The sequence below is a fragment of the Anguilla rostrata genome, chromosome 14, assembly GCF_018555375.3.
Source record: "Anguilla rostrata isolate EN2019 chromosome 14, ASM1855537v3, whole genome shotgun sequence".
Taxonomy (NCBI): domain Eukaryota; kingdom Metazoa; phylum Chordata; class Actinopteri; order Anguilliformes; family Anguillidae; genus Anguilla; species Anguilla rostrata.
This window is the reverse complement of record NC_057946.1, coordinates 11,978,436-11,997,243: the sequence shown is the minus strand read 5'-3', so window position 1 is coordinate 11,997,243 and position 18,808 is coordinate 11,978,436. Positions and strand designations below refer to the sequence as shown.

General features: G+C 49.2%; 1 protein-coding gene across 3 annotated transcripts in view; it reads right to left on the bottom strand.

The window, feature by feature from the left end:
- Positions 1-1,539: 1,539 nt before the first annotated feature.
- map3k1 (mitogen-activated protein kinase kinase kinase 1, E3 ubiquitin protein ligase) overlaps positions 1,540-18,808 on the bottom strand; it is a 48,796-nt gene continuing 31,527 nt past the window's right edge. For 2 of the 3 annotated variants that reach the window (XM_064306961.1, XM_064306963.1), the window contains exons 6-20: positions 18,435-18,583; positions 17,882-18,006; positions 16,516-16,597; positions 14,037-14,205; positions 13,270-13,521; positions 11,428-11,549; positions 10,805-10,896; positions 10,235-10,427; positions 8,804-10,019; positions 8,498-8,650; positions 7,920-8,082; positions 7,506-7,637; positions 7,116-7,258; positions 5,617-5,748; positions 1,540-4,332 (exon numbers count right to left, since the gene is read on the bottom strand). In XM_064306961.1, coding sequence (XP_064163031.1) covers positions 4,183-4,332; positions 5,617-5,748; positions 7,116-7,258; positions 7,506-7,637; positions 7,920-8,082; positions 8,498-8,650; positions 8,804-10,019; positions 10,235-10,427; positions 10,805-10,896; positions 11,428-11,549; positions 13,270-13,521; positions 14,037-14,205; positions 16,516-16,597; positions 17,882-18,006; positions 18,435-18,583 — 3,273 coding nt within the window. In that variant the 3' untranslated portion in view covers positions 1,540-4,182. The remainder of the gene's footprint in view (positions 4,333-5,616; positions 5,749-7,115; positions 7,259-7,505; positions 7,638-7,919; positions 8,083-8,497; positions 8,651-8,803; positions 10,020-10,234; positions 10,428-10,804; positions 10,897-11,427; positions 11,550-13,269; positions 13,522-14,036; positions 14,206-16,515; positions 16,598-17,881; positions 18,007-18,434; positions 18,584-18,808) is intronic. The other variant, XM_064306962.1, reaches the window with a different exon arrangement.

The following is an 18,808-nucleotide window of genomic DNA, read 5'->3' as shown; positions in this document are numbered from 1 at the left end:
AATCAGTTAAAGTACACTTGTAGCCTAACGCAACAGCATGGAACATAGCACAAGATGTGATGGGCGAACTTTTAAATACTTCAATTTGTATTGTAGATCCATTGTAGTGGTCTGTGCTGGTGCGAATATGAGCGATTAGAACCGAAATCTGGTGCTGAATAGACTTTCCGTTATGTAAGGGAGCATCGTTCTTAATATAAAAGTGTGTAGAATGTAACGATTGGGCCTAATACTAAATTGTAAGCATTATATGCGGTGCGTCATTATTATTATTATTATTATTGAGGTAATGGGGTAGTCTTTGCTGCACCAACCATAAATTAATTATCTCGAGGCAATATATAGGCAATATATATTCATCCAGTGTGTAAAAAATATAATTACAATATTCAGCAGAACAACTTATAGGAAACATGGAAGCATCAAGATTTGCAATATAGACAAGACCAACCTAATACTGGTTTTTTGACTTAGTATATTGTAACTGTAAAAGCTTGACTGGTTATACAGTATATTCCAGTTCATTTAAATTATACAAATAGAAGCGTCAAGATTTTGCAATATAGACAAGACCCAGCCGATTACACCATCACAAATGCTCCAGGCCCACAAACAATGTCTCCCCATTGGACATTAACCTATATAAGCCAAGAAAAACATATGTAAAGATTGCTGGGAAATGTGTCTGTGTATGCTATTCTCCAATGTCAAGTGTCTATTGGCTGGTTTTGGCAGTCAAATTGTAAGGTTAGATAGCTGAGGAGGAGAGCAAAGAGGAGTTTTAGCAACAATTAAACATATCAAAATCCCTTATAAACACAAAAAGTGGATCTCAGAAGAGAAAAGAGAAAACAGGGCAGGACAGAAGGGTAGACAAGTTGCCAGTTTGATGGCTTTTTAAAAAAGCAATCGCCAAACCTGCAAATATTCATAGGCTATGTTGGGCTACTGGCTAGCTCATTCTGTCAAGACTGTGGGGAGGGTTTCTTTTGACAAAAATGACAGCGTCTAATGTCACACCAGCGACTCCTGCTGGTTGATCGGTCGTCCAGCAAGTCAGCTTGATAAGCAGCACATCTCCTCTTGACTGTTGTCTGTGCCCATCCGACTTTGGGAAGTAGGGTCATACAAAGCAGCAGCTGACAAGACCTGCTTCCAATACCCAATACCTAAAATTGTGATTCTCATCGAAGTGGGAGCATTATTGGGCATTCCAAATGGGAGGGGGTGGTGTTTATTAGCATAAAAACATGCTTTTATGTGTATACGTGTATACAAATATACACATATTAAATTTATAAACATTGTATGTGTACATAAATGTGTATACACACACACGCCATTGGTGTGCCACTGGTTTTGTTTCTTTTTTCCTGAAAAGATGCAGGCGATCTTGTCAATCTTGTTGTATCCAAAGCTCACCAGCGTAACTTCTATCATCAGACAGCAGAATATTATGGTGGTATGACGGCCAACCATGGGTATATGGGTAGCAAAGTGAATTTAAAGGCTTAGGATTAACTTAAAAAAAAGACAATACATTTTTCCCAATTTCTTTTATTTACTAGAAAGACAAACACCAAAATAAGTCCAAATTATGCTATAAAATGCTTCAAATGGGGTAAAAACTTTTAATAATTAAAATATCTTGATATATTTAAAATTACAAAGGATACAGCTTAAGCCAGTCTTATTTTTCTTAACCCAGAGATTTCATGAGTTTATTTGCACAATAAAGGTGCTAAAAGAAGTTAGCCCTTAAGCCCTGGAAATCTTTGAAGAAGAAAAAAAAAATCAAAAACAAATTACAGTCAAATAGAATATATATTGAGAAAGTGAACTTTGGTAGAAGAAAACTCTATAGGACACCTGAGGTAGTAGAGACTGGAATAAAACAGCAATAGACGTTCTTTACAAAAAAACAAAAAAAAAACAAAGTACCACCAAGTGACACAGGAAACGGCACAAAACAATTGACAATTTCAGTCCAGCTCCGATCCAAAAAAGGAAATAAGATTATATCACATCTTATTTAAAATAAGAAAAATAAAATACATAAAATCAGACCAGCAAGCTGGTGGAGATACAGGCAGATAAGAAGAGAATTCAAAAAGCATGGAGAAATTGGTAAGAATTATAGGCATAACATGTTGAAGTAATACTGATTAGCTTTTATGAATCTGACAGAAACAGGATATTTCCAGTATATAAAAAGACAAGAGTGCATAAATTTAAAGCTTTTAAAAAAGACATTGAAAGTAGGATAAGAAAAATTACCCAAAGCAGGAACAAAAAATAATTTCTGTATTTATGGAAAAGGTGTGGTATAAAAATACAGGTCAAGTACATTAAATTTAGCTACCAAACTTCACATTTATTTACATTTTAACTCTTCAAGCTTTGTCAAGCTTGTACTCCACATAAAGAAATATAACTTTGCATTAAATACAGTATCAATTTAGTTTAAAAATGTTCTTTTTGAAATTGTCACAAAGTCAACATTGATATCCCATGTCAAATCATCTTGGGATTTCAAATGGAAAATATAGCACAAAGCCTGCTTATTTCCTTTAAAAATATATTTTTGTTCATAATTCTTCACATTTAACAGAGTGTAACCACTCAGCTCTTTTCAGTTTTACTTTCTTGACTGACTACAACCAGAATAACAACACTTGAAGAGTTACAGATCATAAAATTACAATGATTTCAGAACATGCTCTAAGACACTAAAACAAAGAGATGAGCTGATATAAAAAGGTTATGAGAAGTTTGAAGATTGCAATGCATAGCCCCACCAAGCAGAAAAAGGAGAGAGAAAAATATGTTTACAGCATTGTAATTTTACTATGGAAATTCCCTGGTGGAAAAGATTTAGAAAACCTCAGTACATTTATTCACTTTTTGAAAAAATATATAATTGAAATAATTCCCAAGTCGAAAGGAATTAACAATTTAGTATCACAATGTACAAAGGAACAGCACCAGAAGAAAAAGAAAGCTTGATTATAACCAACAGCGGTAGAAATGTTTGTTTCAAATGAAACTGGACACAGCTTCATGAGAAATTATGAAATGACAACATCCAAATAAAACATTTTCATCAGATTCATCTAACATAACAGTGAAAAACCAGTAGGATGTTTACTGTGACCCAAATGCAAAACCTGTCCCAGAAACCTTTCATTAGGACACTATAAAGATCTCAAATTCAAAGGTCTGAAAGACAATGTGTGTGCGTGTGTGTGTGTAAAATATGCACACCTAAATGGGACTTCTCTATCATAAAAAAATGTGAAGACAAATCTTTGAAATACCGGTATCATAAATGTTCACATTCAGCATTGTGTCTACAAGCAAAAATTTTGTTTAGATTTCATCTTTCCCTGAAACACTTAAACCATCTTTCTGATTGCTCAGCCAAGTTCAATGGCCCAACAGTAAAATGCACAGATCAGAGGCATCGTCATATACTTACATTAACAAATGTAGTATATGCAAAAATCCAACTGATTAAAAAAATACAGCCATTTCCTTTCTTCTAGACAAGATTTTTCTCTTTTTTAAAAATACAATGATTGATTCGGAAAATTTAAAAAACATACAACAAGACTTTATAACTGAAGCCGTAATATAAGCATCTTACTCCACTGTCAAATTTTTTGTAAGTTTCTTTTTTTTTTTTTTAATGACTTGCGAGGTTCAGAAAGAGAGACCCTACTCTAACCTCGCCACAATGAAGATGGCTACAAAAGTGCAGAGAAAAAACCGGTTTACCACAGGACTGCCTTTTACAGAGCATAACATCGTAGTCGATTAAAAAATAAAATAAAAAATACAAAAAAGACACGGGACTGTAATTAAAGCTGGTCAACTGAAGACCAACATCGCACTTCTAAAAAGGCACCATTTAGAAGCAAATCTTGCGACTGTTGTTGCATTATGTGCTACGGTACAGCAGTTTGGGGCGGCCGCATGGGGACGCGTGCCTTACAGTGACCCCGGCACAGGGTAGCGGCTCTTACTCGTCTAGCCTGGTGCTGAGGGGCGGCACAGCAGCTTGAGGGGCTGGGGAAGGGGGCGGGGAGGGCGGGGAGGGGGCGTAGGAGCGGAGAGGGGAGCAGGCGTTCAGGCGAGGCCCTCAGTAGTACTCTCCGATGCGGCAGAGGCGCGGGGCGAGGTCTACCAGTTGAGGCGGAAGACGGGGTGCTTGAGGAGCTCGCGAGATGGCGGCCGCTCGGCGGGCTGCAGCTCCAGGCAGCGCAGGGTGACGTCCCGCAGGCCTGGGGACACGTGCGGCGGGATCGCCGGCGCCGTCGTGGCACTCGCGATCTGAGGAGACAGCGGCGTGAGAGACCGGTTCAGCGCATCAAAACCTGCGCACCATAAACACTACAGGGTTCTACAGGCTTCCACAAAGCTCCATATTTAACATCATAAACACTACAGGGTTCTACAGGGTTCCACAAAACTCCATATTTAACATCATAAACACTACAGGGTTCCACAAAGCTCCATATTTGGGGCGACATAGCTCAGGAGGTAAGACCGATTGTCTGGCAGTCGGAGGGTTGCCGGTTCAAACCCCGCCCTGGGCATGTCGAAGTGTCCTTGAGCAAGACACCTAACCCCTAACCCCTAACTGCTCTGGCGAATGAGAGGCATCAATTGTAAAGCGCTTTGGATAAAAGCGCTATATAAATGCAGTCCATTTACCATTTACCATATTTAACATCATAAACACTACAGGGTTCTACAGGCTTCCACAAAGCTCCATATTTAACATCATAAACACTACAGGGTTCTACAGGGTTCCACAAAGCTCCATGTTTAACACCATAAACACTACAGGGTTCCACAAAGCTCCATATTTAACATCATAAACACTACAGGGTTCCACAAAGCTCCATATTTAACATCATAAACACTACAGGGTTCTACAGGGTTCCACAAAACTCCATATTTAACATCATAAACACTACAGGGTTCTACAGGCTTCCACAAAGCTCCATATTTAACATCATAAACACTACAGGGTTCTATAGGGTTCCACCACAAAGCTCCATATTTAACATCATAAACACTACAGGATTCTACAGGGTTCCACAAAGCTCCATATTTAACATCATAAACACTACAGGGTTCTACAGGGTTCCACAAAGCTCCATATTTAACATCATAAACACTACAGGGTTCTACAGGGTTCCACAAAGCTCCATATTTAACATCATAAACACTACAGGGTTCTACAGGGTTCCACAAAGCTCCATATTTAACATCATAAACACTACAGGGTTCTATAGGGTTCCACAAAGCTCCATATTTAACATCAGTAAGAAACATTTTGCTAAGACTAACAGAAAAAATGAAACCAACCAATCCGTTAAGATTCTTTTCACTGTAGCACAGCCACTGGTTGTGTGACATTAAAAAGAACATCTGACAACTGACCTCTTCTTAAACAGAAATTATGAGCCAAATGCAGTCCAAAATAGGCCTAATTAGTTACTGCTGTAACACAAAGGAAAGAGCAGCCAGGTACAGCAGCTTTAGGCTAACTGCAGGTAATGTCCAAACTAGTGGTGTCCACAGTGGTCTGTGTTGTGCAGGGCTCACCTTGAATATGAGCGCCAGGTGGTTGGAGTGCTTCTCTGCGTTCCAGGGCGGCTTGGCGCAGGACATCTCGATGATGGCACAGCCCACGCTCCACACGTCACAGCTGCGCCCGTACTGCTGCCCCCTCAACACCTGGGACAAACAGCCCCGTCAGGGAGGAGGGTACAGACACCCGAACGCACTCACACACCCGGCTTTGGTACATACTGAGCACACAACAACAAACAGCCCGGTCACAGACCAGGGTAAGGACACCTGAACGCGCCCGCACACCCGGCTTTGGTACATACTGAGCACACAACGATGTGCGCAGTATGTACCATGCGATGCATTCTTATCGGTTATGCGTTTGCTAAATTCCAATAATGTAATTTAACTCCTTTCCGGGAGCATTTCCTGGAGCCAATCAGATGCAATTACACCCAATTAACTGTAATTAAGAGAAACACCCAAAGGCACACATACACACTGAGCGGAGCGCTGACAGTGTATTTAAAGCATCAGCTGGCTGCCAGGTTTAAACCCGACCACTTCAGTAAATGATGGAAACCAAAGGCCCAAAGCCGGGAGCTGAGTTCCAACTCTGGGGGTCAGGACACAGAATCTGGCTGTGCTTACCCCCGCCCCCCCAGGGGTGAGCCCCCGCCATACTGAACCGCGGGACAGCGCGGCCCTGCTCAAGTCCCTCCTAATTAAACACGGTCCCGACCACAAAGACAACAAGGCATTAAGAGACCCGCCATTGTCCGGGCCTGAAAAGGATTACGACTTTCTTTCATTTGGGGGGTTACTGAGAAACTCAAATCCACTTTGCCCACTCCTCCAAGAGGCCCGTGGCGCTGACCGCCGCGTATGAGGGTCCCCAGATCCCCCCCCCAGCTTTGTCCAGGGGCCATTGACATTTAAATGACCACAGATCCACGGTTTAGCCTCTGAGCCCATCCAACAGACAGCAGGGCATGAGGGGTACTGGCTGGACAGCTGGGAAGGGGGGGGGAGCCTTGAGTGCTCGAGTGACAGCACCTTTGCAGCAGAATCTAAGCACACACACGTGCTCCTTTATGGTGCATTTCAGGTATTAACCCTTTGAAGAGTAGGTTTTTTGGAATGTTTTTTTCAAAATTGAAAGTCAGTGTTTTAAAACTCTACTGCTTTCAGTTACCAGAAGTGATTGTTGCATCAGCATTAGAATGTTCAGTTAAACACATTCTAACTACATATTTGTGTTTTTGCCAGGTTTATAAAGGTTCATGCCCAACAGGACTTCACGGCCGTACAAATTTAGAGCAATAAAAATGAAGAAACCCTGATTTCTCAGAACACCATCCTTGGTCAAATTTAGCAGACAGCAAGTTCTATAATACGGCAAGCATCTACACAGTTGACCACTCACACAATCACAAGAAATCTTCTGTATTGCTGTATGGAAAATTGAACTGAAGAGCGTGTTTTGTATGCTTGTATTTTTGTATGCTATTTAGCAGTTTTTGAATCTTTACCTCGGGGGCCATGAAGGCGATGGTGCCCAGCAGCTGGCCCTGGAACTCTCCCGCCCCCGTGCCCTTAGAGGCCAGCCTGGCAGCCGCTCCGAAGTCTGCGATCCTCAGCCTCTGCCCCGTGCTGTCAATCAGAAGGTTGGCACCTATGCAGAGAGGAGGAGGAGGAGGCGGGGCACAAAAAAGAGAAAAACAAAGAGGGGCTGGGGGTTAGCGCAGGCCACAGCCGGGGAACGAGAATGCCGTCCCACTTAGACCCCCCCTCCCCTCCCCTCCCCTCCCCTCCCCGGAAAGTTGCCACACAAGTGGCTGGACCCAGGCTGCTCTGGGGACACCTCGGGAGGGTGGCAGTCTTTCAGAGTGCTGCCGGCGTGCCGTTGGCTGGTCCCTCACCCTTGATGTCTCTGTGGATGATCTGGTTCTCGTGCAGGTAGGCCAGGCCCCGCAGCAGCTGCTCGGTGTAGTTGATGATCACGGCCTCCTTGAAGGCCCCGTACTTGTTCAGCAGATGGGACACCGAGCCACCTGAGGTCAGCAGGGGACATTTTACAGGGTTTCGTTTTTCACGGCGCTACAAAATTACAAATGGCTATTACCATTGTTACGTCATTAGAACATGCTATTGTTTATGAGAACTTACGACGTATTCAAAAATCATAGTTACAGAATAATACACACACACACATTCAACTTTACAGTAACTGTACCTCATTAAACCTGGGCCAAACACTGTGTACAAAATACACGGAAAACCAGAAAAAAATGAAGTCGGTCATTTAAGTGTGGACTCCACATGGACACACCCACCTGCCATCCACTCCACAAACAGGTTGTAGTTGTTCTTCTCGCAGGTGGCCCCCAGCATGCGGATGATGTTGGGGTGGTTGAGGTGGCCCATCATGCGGATCTCCTCCCGCAGCGCCTCCACCACCTCCTCCTGCTCCGAGGAGGTGTTCCTCACGTAGGTCACCTGCAGGAAGGAGAAGGGGACGAGGAGAGGTCACTCGGTTTCTTCTCTCTGCGGCCAGTGCTTTAACTGAATGGGGCTTACTGAAGTTAGCCGTGGATACTGACAAGTCTGACACACCACAAAAACGACTTCAGTGCTCAGAAAAGAGAGCTGATAATCAAAACGACTGTGCGCTGCGGACTGGACCATAAACCGTGCAGCGAAGGCCAAACGCATCATAACACCGGCGTTTAGGGGAGGGGGAGGGGCCTGGAATATCAGAACATTCTGCAAAATTCACCAGCAGCTCCTGGTTATTAACCTGATCATCACGATCATGTGAGCGTGAGTTACTGTGAAACTGAATGTGTAAATCTCAGCTGGCCAAGCTTGGTCCGCGGGCGTGACCGGGCTGGAGCTGCCAGCGCTTCCTCACCTGCTTTACGGCCATCAGGGTGCCGGTGCCCACGTCCTGGGCCTGGTAGCAGGAGGAGAAGGCCCCCAGCCCAATCTGCTGGCCCTTCAGCCACTCCGCTCCTTCTCTGTAAGGCTGCTTTGCTTTGGTATGGCCAGGAAGCGTCTCTGGGGTCTGGAGAAAAACAGGAAATCATCCAAAGCCATCCGACCTGTAAGCGTTCCTTCACCACCACGACAACCAGCACACACAGTACTACTGCTGCTTGGAGTCACAGTCTCCTCTGATTTTGCTGGCGCCGCCTACAGGACGGGAGGGGGCACTTACGTCCACCTGGATGATGATGACGTCCTCCCCCTTGTCCACCTGCAGCTGGGGGATGGCGGGCAGGGCGTCCTGGGACTCGGACATGGCCATGACGGTGGCCAGCGCCTCCTCCTCCTCCGCCTCCATCTTCTCCTTGCACTTCTGGTTGTGGGTGACGTCGTCGGTGTAGGAGGCGTCCTCGGCGCCCGCCCGCTCCGGGGAGAGCACCGCCACCTCCGACTTGAAGGTGACGGTGCTGTCGGCGGCGGGCTCCGCCCCCTCCAGCAGGTCCTCCATGCTGGAGTTGAGCTCGGCCGAGGCGTCCAGGCTGCGGAACTTGTCCTCCACGGGGGTGAAGACCGTGTCCTCGCTGGGGATGAGGGCCCCGCCGCTGGGCCTCCCGCCGCAGGCGCCGTCCTGCAGCTCCAGCTTCATGCCCCCCTTGCCCGCTGGGCCGGGCCCCCTCCCCTGGCCCTCGGCGCCGGGGGGGCGGGAGGCTTTTGGTCTGTGGATCTGGCTGGAGGGGAGGGGGCGGGCCTGGGTGAAGGCGGGGGACAGCTTCTCCGCGTCTCTGCCGGCGGCGGGGGGGCCGGAGAGCTTCGGCGGGGGGGGCCTGCGCTGGGCCCCGGGCGAGGACACCGCCAGCTTGCCGGGGCCGAAGCCCTGAGGGCGGGCCTTGGGGCTGTCGGGCCCCGGGAAGGGGGGCGGGTGCGAGGCGGAGGGGGAGGGCAGGGCGGGGGCGTGGCCGGAGGAGGGGGAGTTCAGGCCCTGGCTCGGGGGCCTGCCGCGGGGCTGCGCGGGGGGTTTCGGGGGCTCAGCCGGCGGCCCCGGGGCGGGGAGGCCCGCGGCGGCGGGGGCGGCGGCGCAGCGGGGAGTCCGGGCCGCCAGCTGCACGGTGGGCGTGGGCGTGGGCGTGGGGGTGTTGTTCTCGGTGACGTCGGGCGAGTTGTGCGGGGCCGCCGGCTCCGGGTAGTCGGGCTGCGGCCCCTCCCCCGCCTGCACGTCCTCCAGGATGTCCATCTCCTCGGCGATGGCCAGCAGGCGGCGCCGCATGCGGGCGTAGTGCGTGGAGCTGGTGCCGCTCAGCATGTCCAGCAGCTTGACGAAGACGTGCGGCACGCGGGCCACCATGCGGGCCGCGCTCAGGAAGACGCGCCGCGACAGCTTCCCCACCATGGAGTGCGAGTTATCGATGGACTGCAGCGCGAAGCTCAGCAGCGGCAGCAGCTTCTGATACCTGCACACAGCAAACAGGCTTCAGCATGGACATGACCCAGCCACAGCACCATACAGCACAGTGCAGCACAGCACAGTACAGTACAGCACAGTACAGCACAGTATAGCACTAATAAACATTTTTACTATAATGGGCTAAATCTCACTAGGGTAAAATCACGACCAAACAAAAATGAATAGAATGATAAACAGACGTGGAAGTTAAACCCCGCCTACCTCTCGACCAGAGTCTGTGATTGGTGCATGTCCCCGCTGGAGACGATGTGGGGGTAAAACTCCGCTGGGAACTCCAGCAGGAGGCGGTCGATGAGGCACAGGCGTCCCAGCAGGGCCTGCCAGTTATTGGCTTCCGTCTGAGATCCCAGAATGCAGTTCAGCACATAGTCCACTCCGCCGATACCAATGGACCCTGGGGGGAGGGGAGAGAGGCACGGAGGAAAAGGGGGAGATGGACAGAAAGAGAAAGAAGGAAAAGGATAGATACAAAGATGAAAAGAAAGGAGGTAGAGAGGGAGAGAAGAAGAGTGAAGGGGAGTAAGCACCCAACAGGGACAGAGGAAGAATGGGAAAGAGTGAAAGCAGGAGGGGGGGGGGAAGAAGGTCAGCTCCCTGTCTGTCTGATTTCACACCACAGGACACGGCGTGACAGGGCTCGACTGGGCCGCGATCCAAATGGCGCACGCACCAGAGGGAGCCTGACTGCAGCATCACAACACGCGCGGCGGGAAGGGGCTGCGGAGGGGAGCCGCGTGCGGAACGGGGGCGGGGCTCAGGGGAGAGGCCTACCTGCTTTGAGGATCTCCCGGCCCACAGCCAGCTCTCCCACCTGGCCCTTACACAGCTCCAGCAGAGTGGACACGGACAGCTGGCTGGTGCGGCTGTGAACACACACAGGGGGGCGCCAGAGAGTTACTGCATGTGCCATGTCTGAGCCCTCTCTGACTGTCCGAAACACTCAGATACGCTACAGAATGAACACAACACGACACTTATAGTTATAGCACTGTTTTTACAGTTTATAATTACATTTTTGCTTTAAAAATTGTCCCCATCATTGTAAATTGTCCACAAAACTCTACACAGTATGCACCTCATCCCCAATGTGTAAATGAAAAGTATTTTCTCTTTCTTTACACTGACAAAACTGTAGTAAAAATGTATAATTAAATAATCAGAAATGAATTAGTTCAGTCAAAGTAAAAATATCTTAATAGGGCATATACAAATTACAGTGCAGTCGTGTCGTGTCTGATGAATACACGTCGCATCATGTGAACACACCTCACCACTAGATGGCACTATATACAAACGGTCAGAGTAAGAACTCACAGGCTCCACACTGGGGAAGCACACTTAAGGAGGCGACGCCGCGGCTAAGCTAAAGCTAAGCTAAAGCCGGTGGTGTTTACCTGTTGGCGTCCGCACACTTGACCAGGATGGTCTCCACCACGGGCCGGAGCAGCTGCTGCAGTCGCGTCCTCTCGGTCGCGGAGTGGCAGGGCGTGTAGACCAGCATGGCGCGCAGCGTTTTCTGTGAAAGGGTGCAAGGGCCCCAGTTCAGAGGGGGCTAAGTTACGGCTAATCACGAGCGTCTTCCTCACGAGCTCACCACAGGATTTCCACGCGCAACGCAGCGCTGTCGCTTTAGAGCGACCAACCGACCGACCAACCGACCGACCGCCCTGGTCCCGCACGCGACAGCAACCGCCCGCCAGCCAATGGAAGCCCCTACGCCGCTAACTCCGCCACAGGATGCCGAGTCGCCCGGACAGCCGCTGTGGCAGTGCCGCTGCGAGCCAGGCGCACTCCGACCCCGAGTCGAAGTCCAGACGGGGAGGGAGGAGCGGCGGCAGGGGCAGCCGACCTGGCGCCCGAACCCGGCTGTGGCCCTGTCTCTTTACACCCCGCCTCTCACCCGCACCCCGCGTCTACCTGCCAGGTTCCAGAGAGTTCCACCCCAGAGGTGCCGTCTATGATGGCAGCTACAGCACTTCAGGCCACCCCAAGAAACGTGAGACGTGCCATATGGGAGAAATGCACTGTCAATGCCGAAATGACGCTATCAGACGTGTGAATGATTAACTCGCAGTGCTGTTTTTCTCCTGCAGCAGTCACAGATGTGGCAGAGGCACTGTATCTGTAGCCTAAATGTCTGCATGCGTGACATTGTGTTCCCCGCAGCCTGCAGACAGAGGAGCTCCTCAGAGCCATAATGGAGAGCGCTCAGGGCCCCTCCCTCCAGCGTGGAAGCCCACGGTATTTTTAGTCCAAAGCAAGCCCCCCCCCCCCCCCCCCTCAGCCGACCCTCCCTTTTGTCTTTGTGGAGCAGTGCAGCCGCAGTGAACCCTGCCTGCACTAAATATTCCGGAAAACCCCACGAGGACAGAACTTTCTTGTTTTCGTAAACGCTGCTCGCTGGAGCAAGGCGCCGGGGGGCGGGGGGCGGGCGGGGGGGGGGGGTCACTCTCTGAAACCCAAATTTAAAACCCATCAAGTCCCTTTGTTCAATTAAAAAAGAATAAATACATCAGAGGGGGGGGGATTTAAAATTTGAAGTTTGCCTGAAGATCACAGCAGTGCCTCGTAAGTCCTCCTCCCTGGGAGGAGCCGACTTTGAAGCAGACTCGGACAGGAAGCCGCCGCTGAGCTCAACTTGAGCACAGATCTGCCAGCGCGCCGCAGCCCTCTGCTAACGAGCGCCGCCTCAGAGGCACGGCTGGGGAAGGCGGGGCGTGGGCGTGCCGTATCGCGGCCAGCCAAGGCCAAGGCCTCCGGCGCCGACTCCCGCGCGCAGCCACGCACCTCCTCCGCACTATCGTGGGCTGTGCGATCAAAGTAAACTTCCTGTGCTGCCCAATAAACGCTCAAACCCAGATACCGAACCTGCACGTCGCAGTCGCACCAGCAATAAACTTGAGGTTATGAGTTTGTGTTCAAGCAACCAGAAAATTTGAGCCGTTACTGAAAGAGGAACACACAATCTCAAGTTAATTGCGAGGACAACAATGAGCGACAACATATTTCTTTGTAAAAAAAAAAACAGCAAATAAATGCTACCGCATTTCTTAAATGTTCATACAGTAAATGCAAAAGCAGCACAAGTAATGAAAAAACGGACGCGCAGGAAGGAAGGGACGTGGCGTTGCACAGGACTAAAATAAGCCCGTGTTCGAGTGTAAATAGGCGCTTGCGGGGCATTGTTTTGATTGCTGGAAAGCTGCTGATGGGACACATGCCAGGAGAGGGCTCACCAGCGCGGCCACGTAGACTTTGTAGACGGGGTCTGCGCAGACCATGGAGAGGACGCTGCAGCAGGACTCCACCACCACGTCCCCGGACGCCTCCCGGCCCGCCGCGGCTCCCAGCCCCGCCCCCAGGCAGGACCGCTCCCCATTGGCCAGCAGCAGCGCGCCGCTGACGTCGTGTGACAGCCGGCGCAGGGCCATCTCCCGGATGTTCCAGTTCCTGGAGAACAGGCAGCCCACCAGCTCCAGCCCAAAGACCTGCGCGCACACACACACATACACATATACACACACGCACACACACACACACACATACACACACACACATATATATACACACACACACACACACACACACATGTACACACACACACACACACACACACATACACACACACATACACATATATATATATATACACACACATACATACACACACGTACACAGACACACAGGGAGACAGTTATTAATGCACTCGCACACAGCCAAACACATGAGAGCAGAGCATTTAATAATACAGCATACACCAGTGGTTTCCAACCCTGTTACTGGGGATCTACCGTCCTGTAGGTTCTCATTTCAGCCTTAGTTTGGCACACCTGACTCTACTAATCAGCAGCCTAATGAGGTCCCTAGCTGTTGAACGAGGTGTGCTTTGTTAGGGCTGGAGTGAAATCTACAGCACGCTACATCTCCAGGGACCACTGGCTTACACACAAACATACACACACACACACGCAGGTGTGTGGCAGATACAGGAGGGGAGTCTCACCTTGATCCAGGGCTCTGCCAGCTCTTTGTATGTCTGAGGGATCTGCTGGACGCCGTAGTGAGGGAGCGTGAAGTCGCCCTCCTGGCCTTGCCTCTGTCCCTCACTGTGAGATGATGCCTGATTCTGGGAGCGAGCGCCTGCACCGTCCAACTGGGCGGCTGGATCATGGCTGCCCACACAAACACACATAATCACAGTTACCTACAGAGCAGCACCACCGCACTATCCCACATAATCACACAGTTACCTACAGAGCAGCACCACCACACACACAAACACACAGTTACCTGCAGAGCAGCACCACCACACACACAAACACACACAATCACACAGTTACCTACAGAGCAGCACCACCGCACTATCCCACATAATCACACAGTTACCTACAGAGCAGCACCACCGCACTATCCCACATAATCACACAGTTACCTACAGAGCAGCACCACCACACACACAAACACACATAATCACAGTTACCTACAGAGCAGCACCACCACACACACAAACACACGTAATCACACAGTTACCTACACAGCAGCACCACCACACACACAAACACACACAATCACACAGTTACCTACAGAGCAGCACCACCACACAAACACACGTAATCACACAGTTATCTACACAGCAGCACCACCACACACACTGTCACACATAATCACACAGTTACCTACAGAGCAGCACCACACACACAAACACACACAATCACACAGTTACCTACACAGCAGCACCACCACACACACAAACACACACAATCACACAGTTATCTACACAGCAGCACCACCACACACACTGTCACACATAATCACACAGTTACCTACACAGCAGCACCACCACACACTCTAACACACATACAAGGGACTACCTAAATGCACAACCATTTCACCGAGTTCAAGTTTTAAGAGTACATTAATGACTCTAAGATCTTATTTTCCACATGTTAAAGGTTGGCAAAGTTATTCAAAAACAAAACCAATCAAGAAACTGTAGATAAATATCAGCTGGTAGCTCGAATAACCCCAGGAGTAAGAAACCCTTCTAACAGGAATGATTTGATCCTGCAGATTACTGTGCCTATACATTAGGTCATGCTTTCGATGAACTACACGTTAAAGCTCGCCATGTGATTCAGAAAGCAAAGACAACTTCCAGGGACAATTTATCAAGTTGAATAATTGCACAGATTAAAACACTCAGGGAAACCAAAGATTAAATAGCGGACGTGGTGCTGAGAGCTTGAGGGAGCAGGAGGAGTCTCATCGGAGAGAAAAAACAGCCACAAAAGGCAGATTACCTGCTGTCACACCTCAGCACAAAGCATGAACGCAAAACAGGCGCTGGTGCCCGGCTGTCTGGCTCAGCTAACCGCGGGGAGGAGATACAGCAAATGTCTCAACTCATGATAGGGGACAGATATCCCACCGTATGGCCCGCAGGTACATTGTGGGACAGCAGTAACATGGTCTGCAGATGCATTATGGGACAGCAGTAACATGGCCTGCAGGTACATTGTGGGGCAGCAATAACATGGCCTGCTATTGCATTATGGGATACCAGTAACATGGTCTACAGATGCATTATGGGACAGCAGTAACATGGCCTGCAGGTACACTGTGGGGCAGCATTAACATGGCCTGCTGATGCATTATGGGATACCAGTAACATGGTCTGCTGATGCATTATGGGACAGCAGCAACATGGTCTGCTGATGCACTATGGGACAGCAGTAACATGGCCTGCAGGTACATTGTGGGGCAGCATTAACATGGCCTGCTGATGCACTATGGGACAGCAGTAACATGGCCTGCTGATGCATTATGGGACAGCAGTAACATGGCCTGCAGGTACATTGTGGGGCAGCATTAACATGGCCTGCTGATGCATTATGGGACAGCAGTAACATGGCCTGCAGGTACATTGTGGGGCAGCATTAACATGGCCTGCTGATGCACTACGGGACAGCAGTAACATGGCCAGCAGGTGCTAGTTTTACTGGCGTGTGTGTTTGACCCAGGGGAGGGTGGGTGTAATTAATGTGGTCTGCTTTGCGCAGTAGGCAGGAGCTCACAGGAAGAGGTATGACTCAGGCCTGATGACCGCGGCACTCTTCAGCTCACACTGTGGGTTGGGCTGGCTCATATTGACCTGGACAGGGGTCGCTAACTGAACAAGAACCGCCCTGAGTGGCGCAACCCATCCCACGTCCCGCCCACTCGACCTCCTTCTAATGGTTGCATGTTTTTTCCCTCCAAAACAAATCCTATTAAAGTTCAGATCCAAACGATATCCATGTAAAATGACATGTGAATTGAAGTACATGTGATCAGCCTTAAATGGCTTTTTGGAGCAGTCCTGGGGCTCTAATTCATTCTTCCCCAGCTGTTTCCTGAGGACCAAGAAGCGTCCACACGTGCGAGCCGCAGCCCACGAAGCTGCCCGCGAGCCTTTCCAGGAGGAACAAAGACGGCGTCGTTACCTGTAAAAGTCATGTGACTTCCACTTGGCTCTGCAGAGGGGGCAGATTAAGGTCTCCTGGTTCCTCCTGCACTCCTCGGCCCCTGAAACGCCAGAGAAGCGGAGACTGAGGGAGAGCACAACGCTTTCTGACTGCCTGTCAAAGGAGATGCAGACCAAAATAACATTCCCACTCCAATTAGGCCGTGCTTTGAGAGGGCGAGGATTACACACGAACGATTTCCTTCCACCGCTAATCCTTCCCAGCTTCCCACTGCATTCGGCAGCGCTGGAGTGCGGAAGCGAATCGGATGACAGGGTGGAGGGACCTATTCAGCTGGAAAACCTTCTCTAACGCCAGAGGCGTCCTTGCCCGAAGCAGCCTTCCAGAAGGACTCCTAAGAAAATATTCCCTCTTTAAATGACTACTTAAACCTCCCATGTTTTCTATTCTTTTCATTTATTGCCAAAGAACGTGCCAGATCAAGATATGAACTTGTAAAGTTTTGGCTACATTCTCACTTCACAAAGACAGGGTCAACATTTCAGCAGTGTAATAGCTAAAATACTGAAACCAGTATTTAAAAAAAGTGAGTGAAACGGAAGCCGACTCAATTTGAAGTGTGAGATGGTGCGAGTACGCTGTGCGGAGAGCGCGGTCTGATAAACGGACGCTGCCGCTGGCTGAAACTGAATTCCACTCCAAGCTGTGAAGAGCAACTGAAAGCTGTTCAACTGAAAGTCGTTCAAACAAAAATAGCTTTGTTCCTCTTTCATTTGAACAGAGGCCACTGGTGCTATTCACGGCACAAAATTCACTCGCAGGAAAATGACAACCCAGCAGATCGGCTTGTTCTCTTTTGTGACATTGTACTTTCGTATGTTCTAAAATATCTTAAAACTGCCACTGTGCAAGAAATATCATCTGTGCTTTGCTTCCTGAGGTCCTTGACAGGAGCTCAGAAGCGGTCCATTTACAATGCTAATGTACCATGTCTTTATAACCTAATTTCACTTTGCAGTTTACGCTGTGCCGAATGATTTGCTATGAGGGGTGACAAATTGTGAGCGACATCACTGCACACAATAACAGCAGCGCTGTTATTACTGACTCCCTGGTGGCTGCATGCCAGTATTACCTGTAGGAATATTCATGCAGTGCTTTTTCACCCTTTCCATTATCTAAATTATCAGCTGCTGTTTTTTTTTTTTTTCACTTTTCTTGCAAACTGACAGATGATTTGATCATAAAAATAGTATAATAAGGTATAAAGCAAAGTGTGCGTAGGGCATGGGAATGGTCACATTGTGGGCGGAGCGTGTGTAAAATGTGGGCGGAGTTTAACGCGAGATGGGCGGGGCAGGGACGTCGCGTGGGCAGCACTCACAGATGGACATGCAGTGGTGGTGCAGCTTGTTCCTGCAGCCCTCCTCACACACGGTCAGGCTCTCCTCGTCCAGCATGTCCAACAGGCAGATCGGGCACATCTGCTCCTCCTCATCCTTCAGGCTGCTGCACAAGCAGAGGGAGAGGGAGAGAGAGAGAGAGAGAGACAGGGAGAGGGAGAGAGGGAGAAGGACAGAGAGAGAGGGAGAGGGAGACAGGGAGAGGGATAAGGAGAGAGATTTCAAACAACAGCCTCCAACAGATCGCTTCAGACTCCACAGCACTTTCATATTATGTTGCTCATGGAGGGCTCACACTTTGTGAAATTTCGTCAAATGCTAAAAACTAAAAATACCTGAGCATGCATGCATTTCTTGCACTGAAGGCATTTCATTGGATAAGAGTGTCTACTAAATCAGTGCAATGTAACGTAATTCCTGGCCCTTGCAGAGGTGCAACACGCAATGCAAGCTCTCAGCACCTCTCGGTGCGATGTCATAACTGAAGCGGAACACGTTCCGCTCTCCACGGACAGCACTGGAGCGGAGGCGTACCTGTTCTCGTTGCCCGACGAGGAGGTGCTGGACGTGCAGGACGTGTGCGAGTTGGACATGCGGGAGACAAACTTCTGAATGGTGTTGCGTGAGGGGGCCTTGATCCGCGAGCTCCGCCGGTTGTGGTACTTCTGAAACAAGCTCTCCACCTGCGACGCGACACAGCGGACAGCAACACGCAACACGGAATTTAGCCTTCAGACTGATGATGCCGCCACCGAAATCACAAGTAACCACTGAAATCACAAGTAACCAGCACTGCACCATAGATACCTACAATTGCACCATAAAATCCTCAGCACCCACCATTTTAAACATTCTTACACTTAAATAAGGGCTGGATTAATCAGGCCACACGGCCACCAACGCTGTTT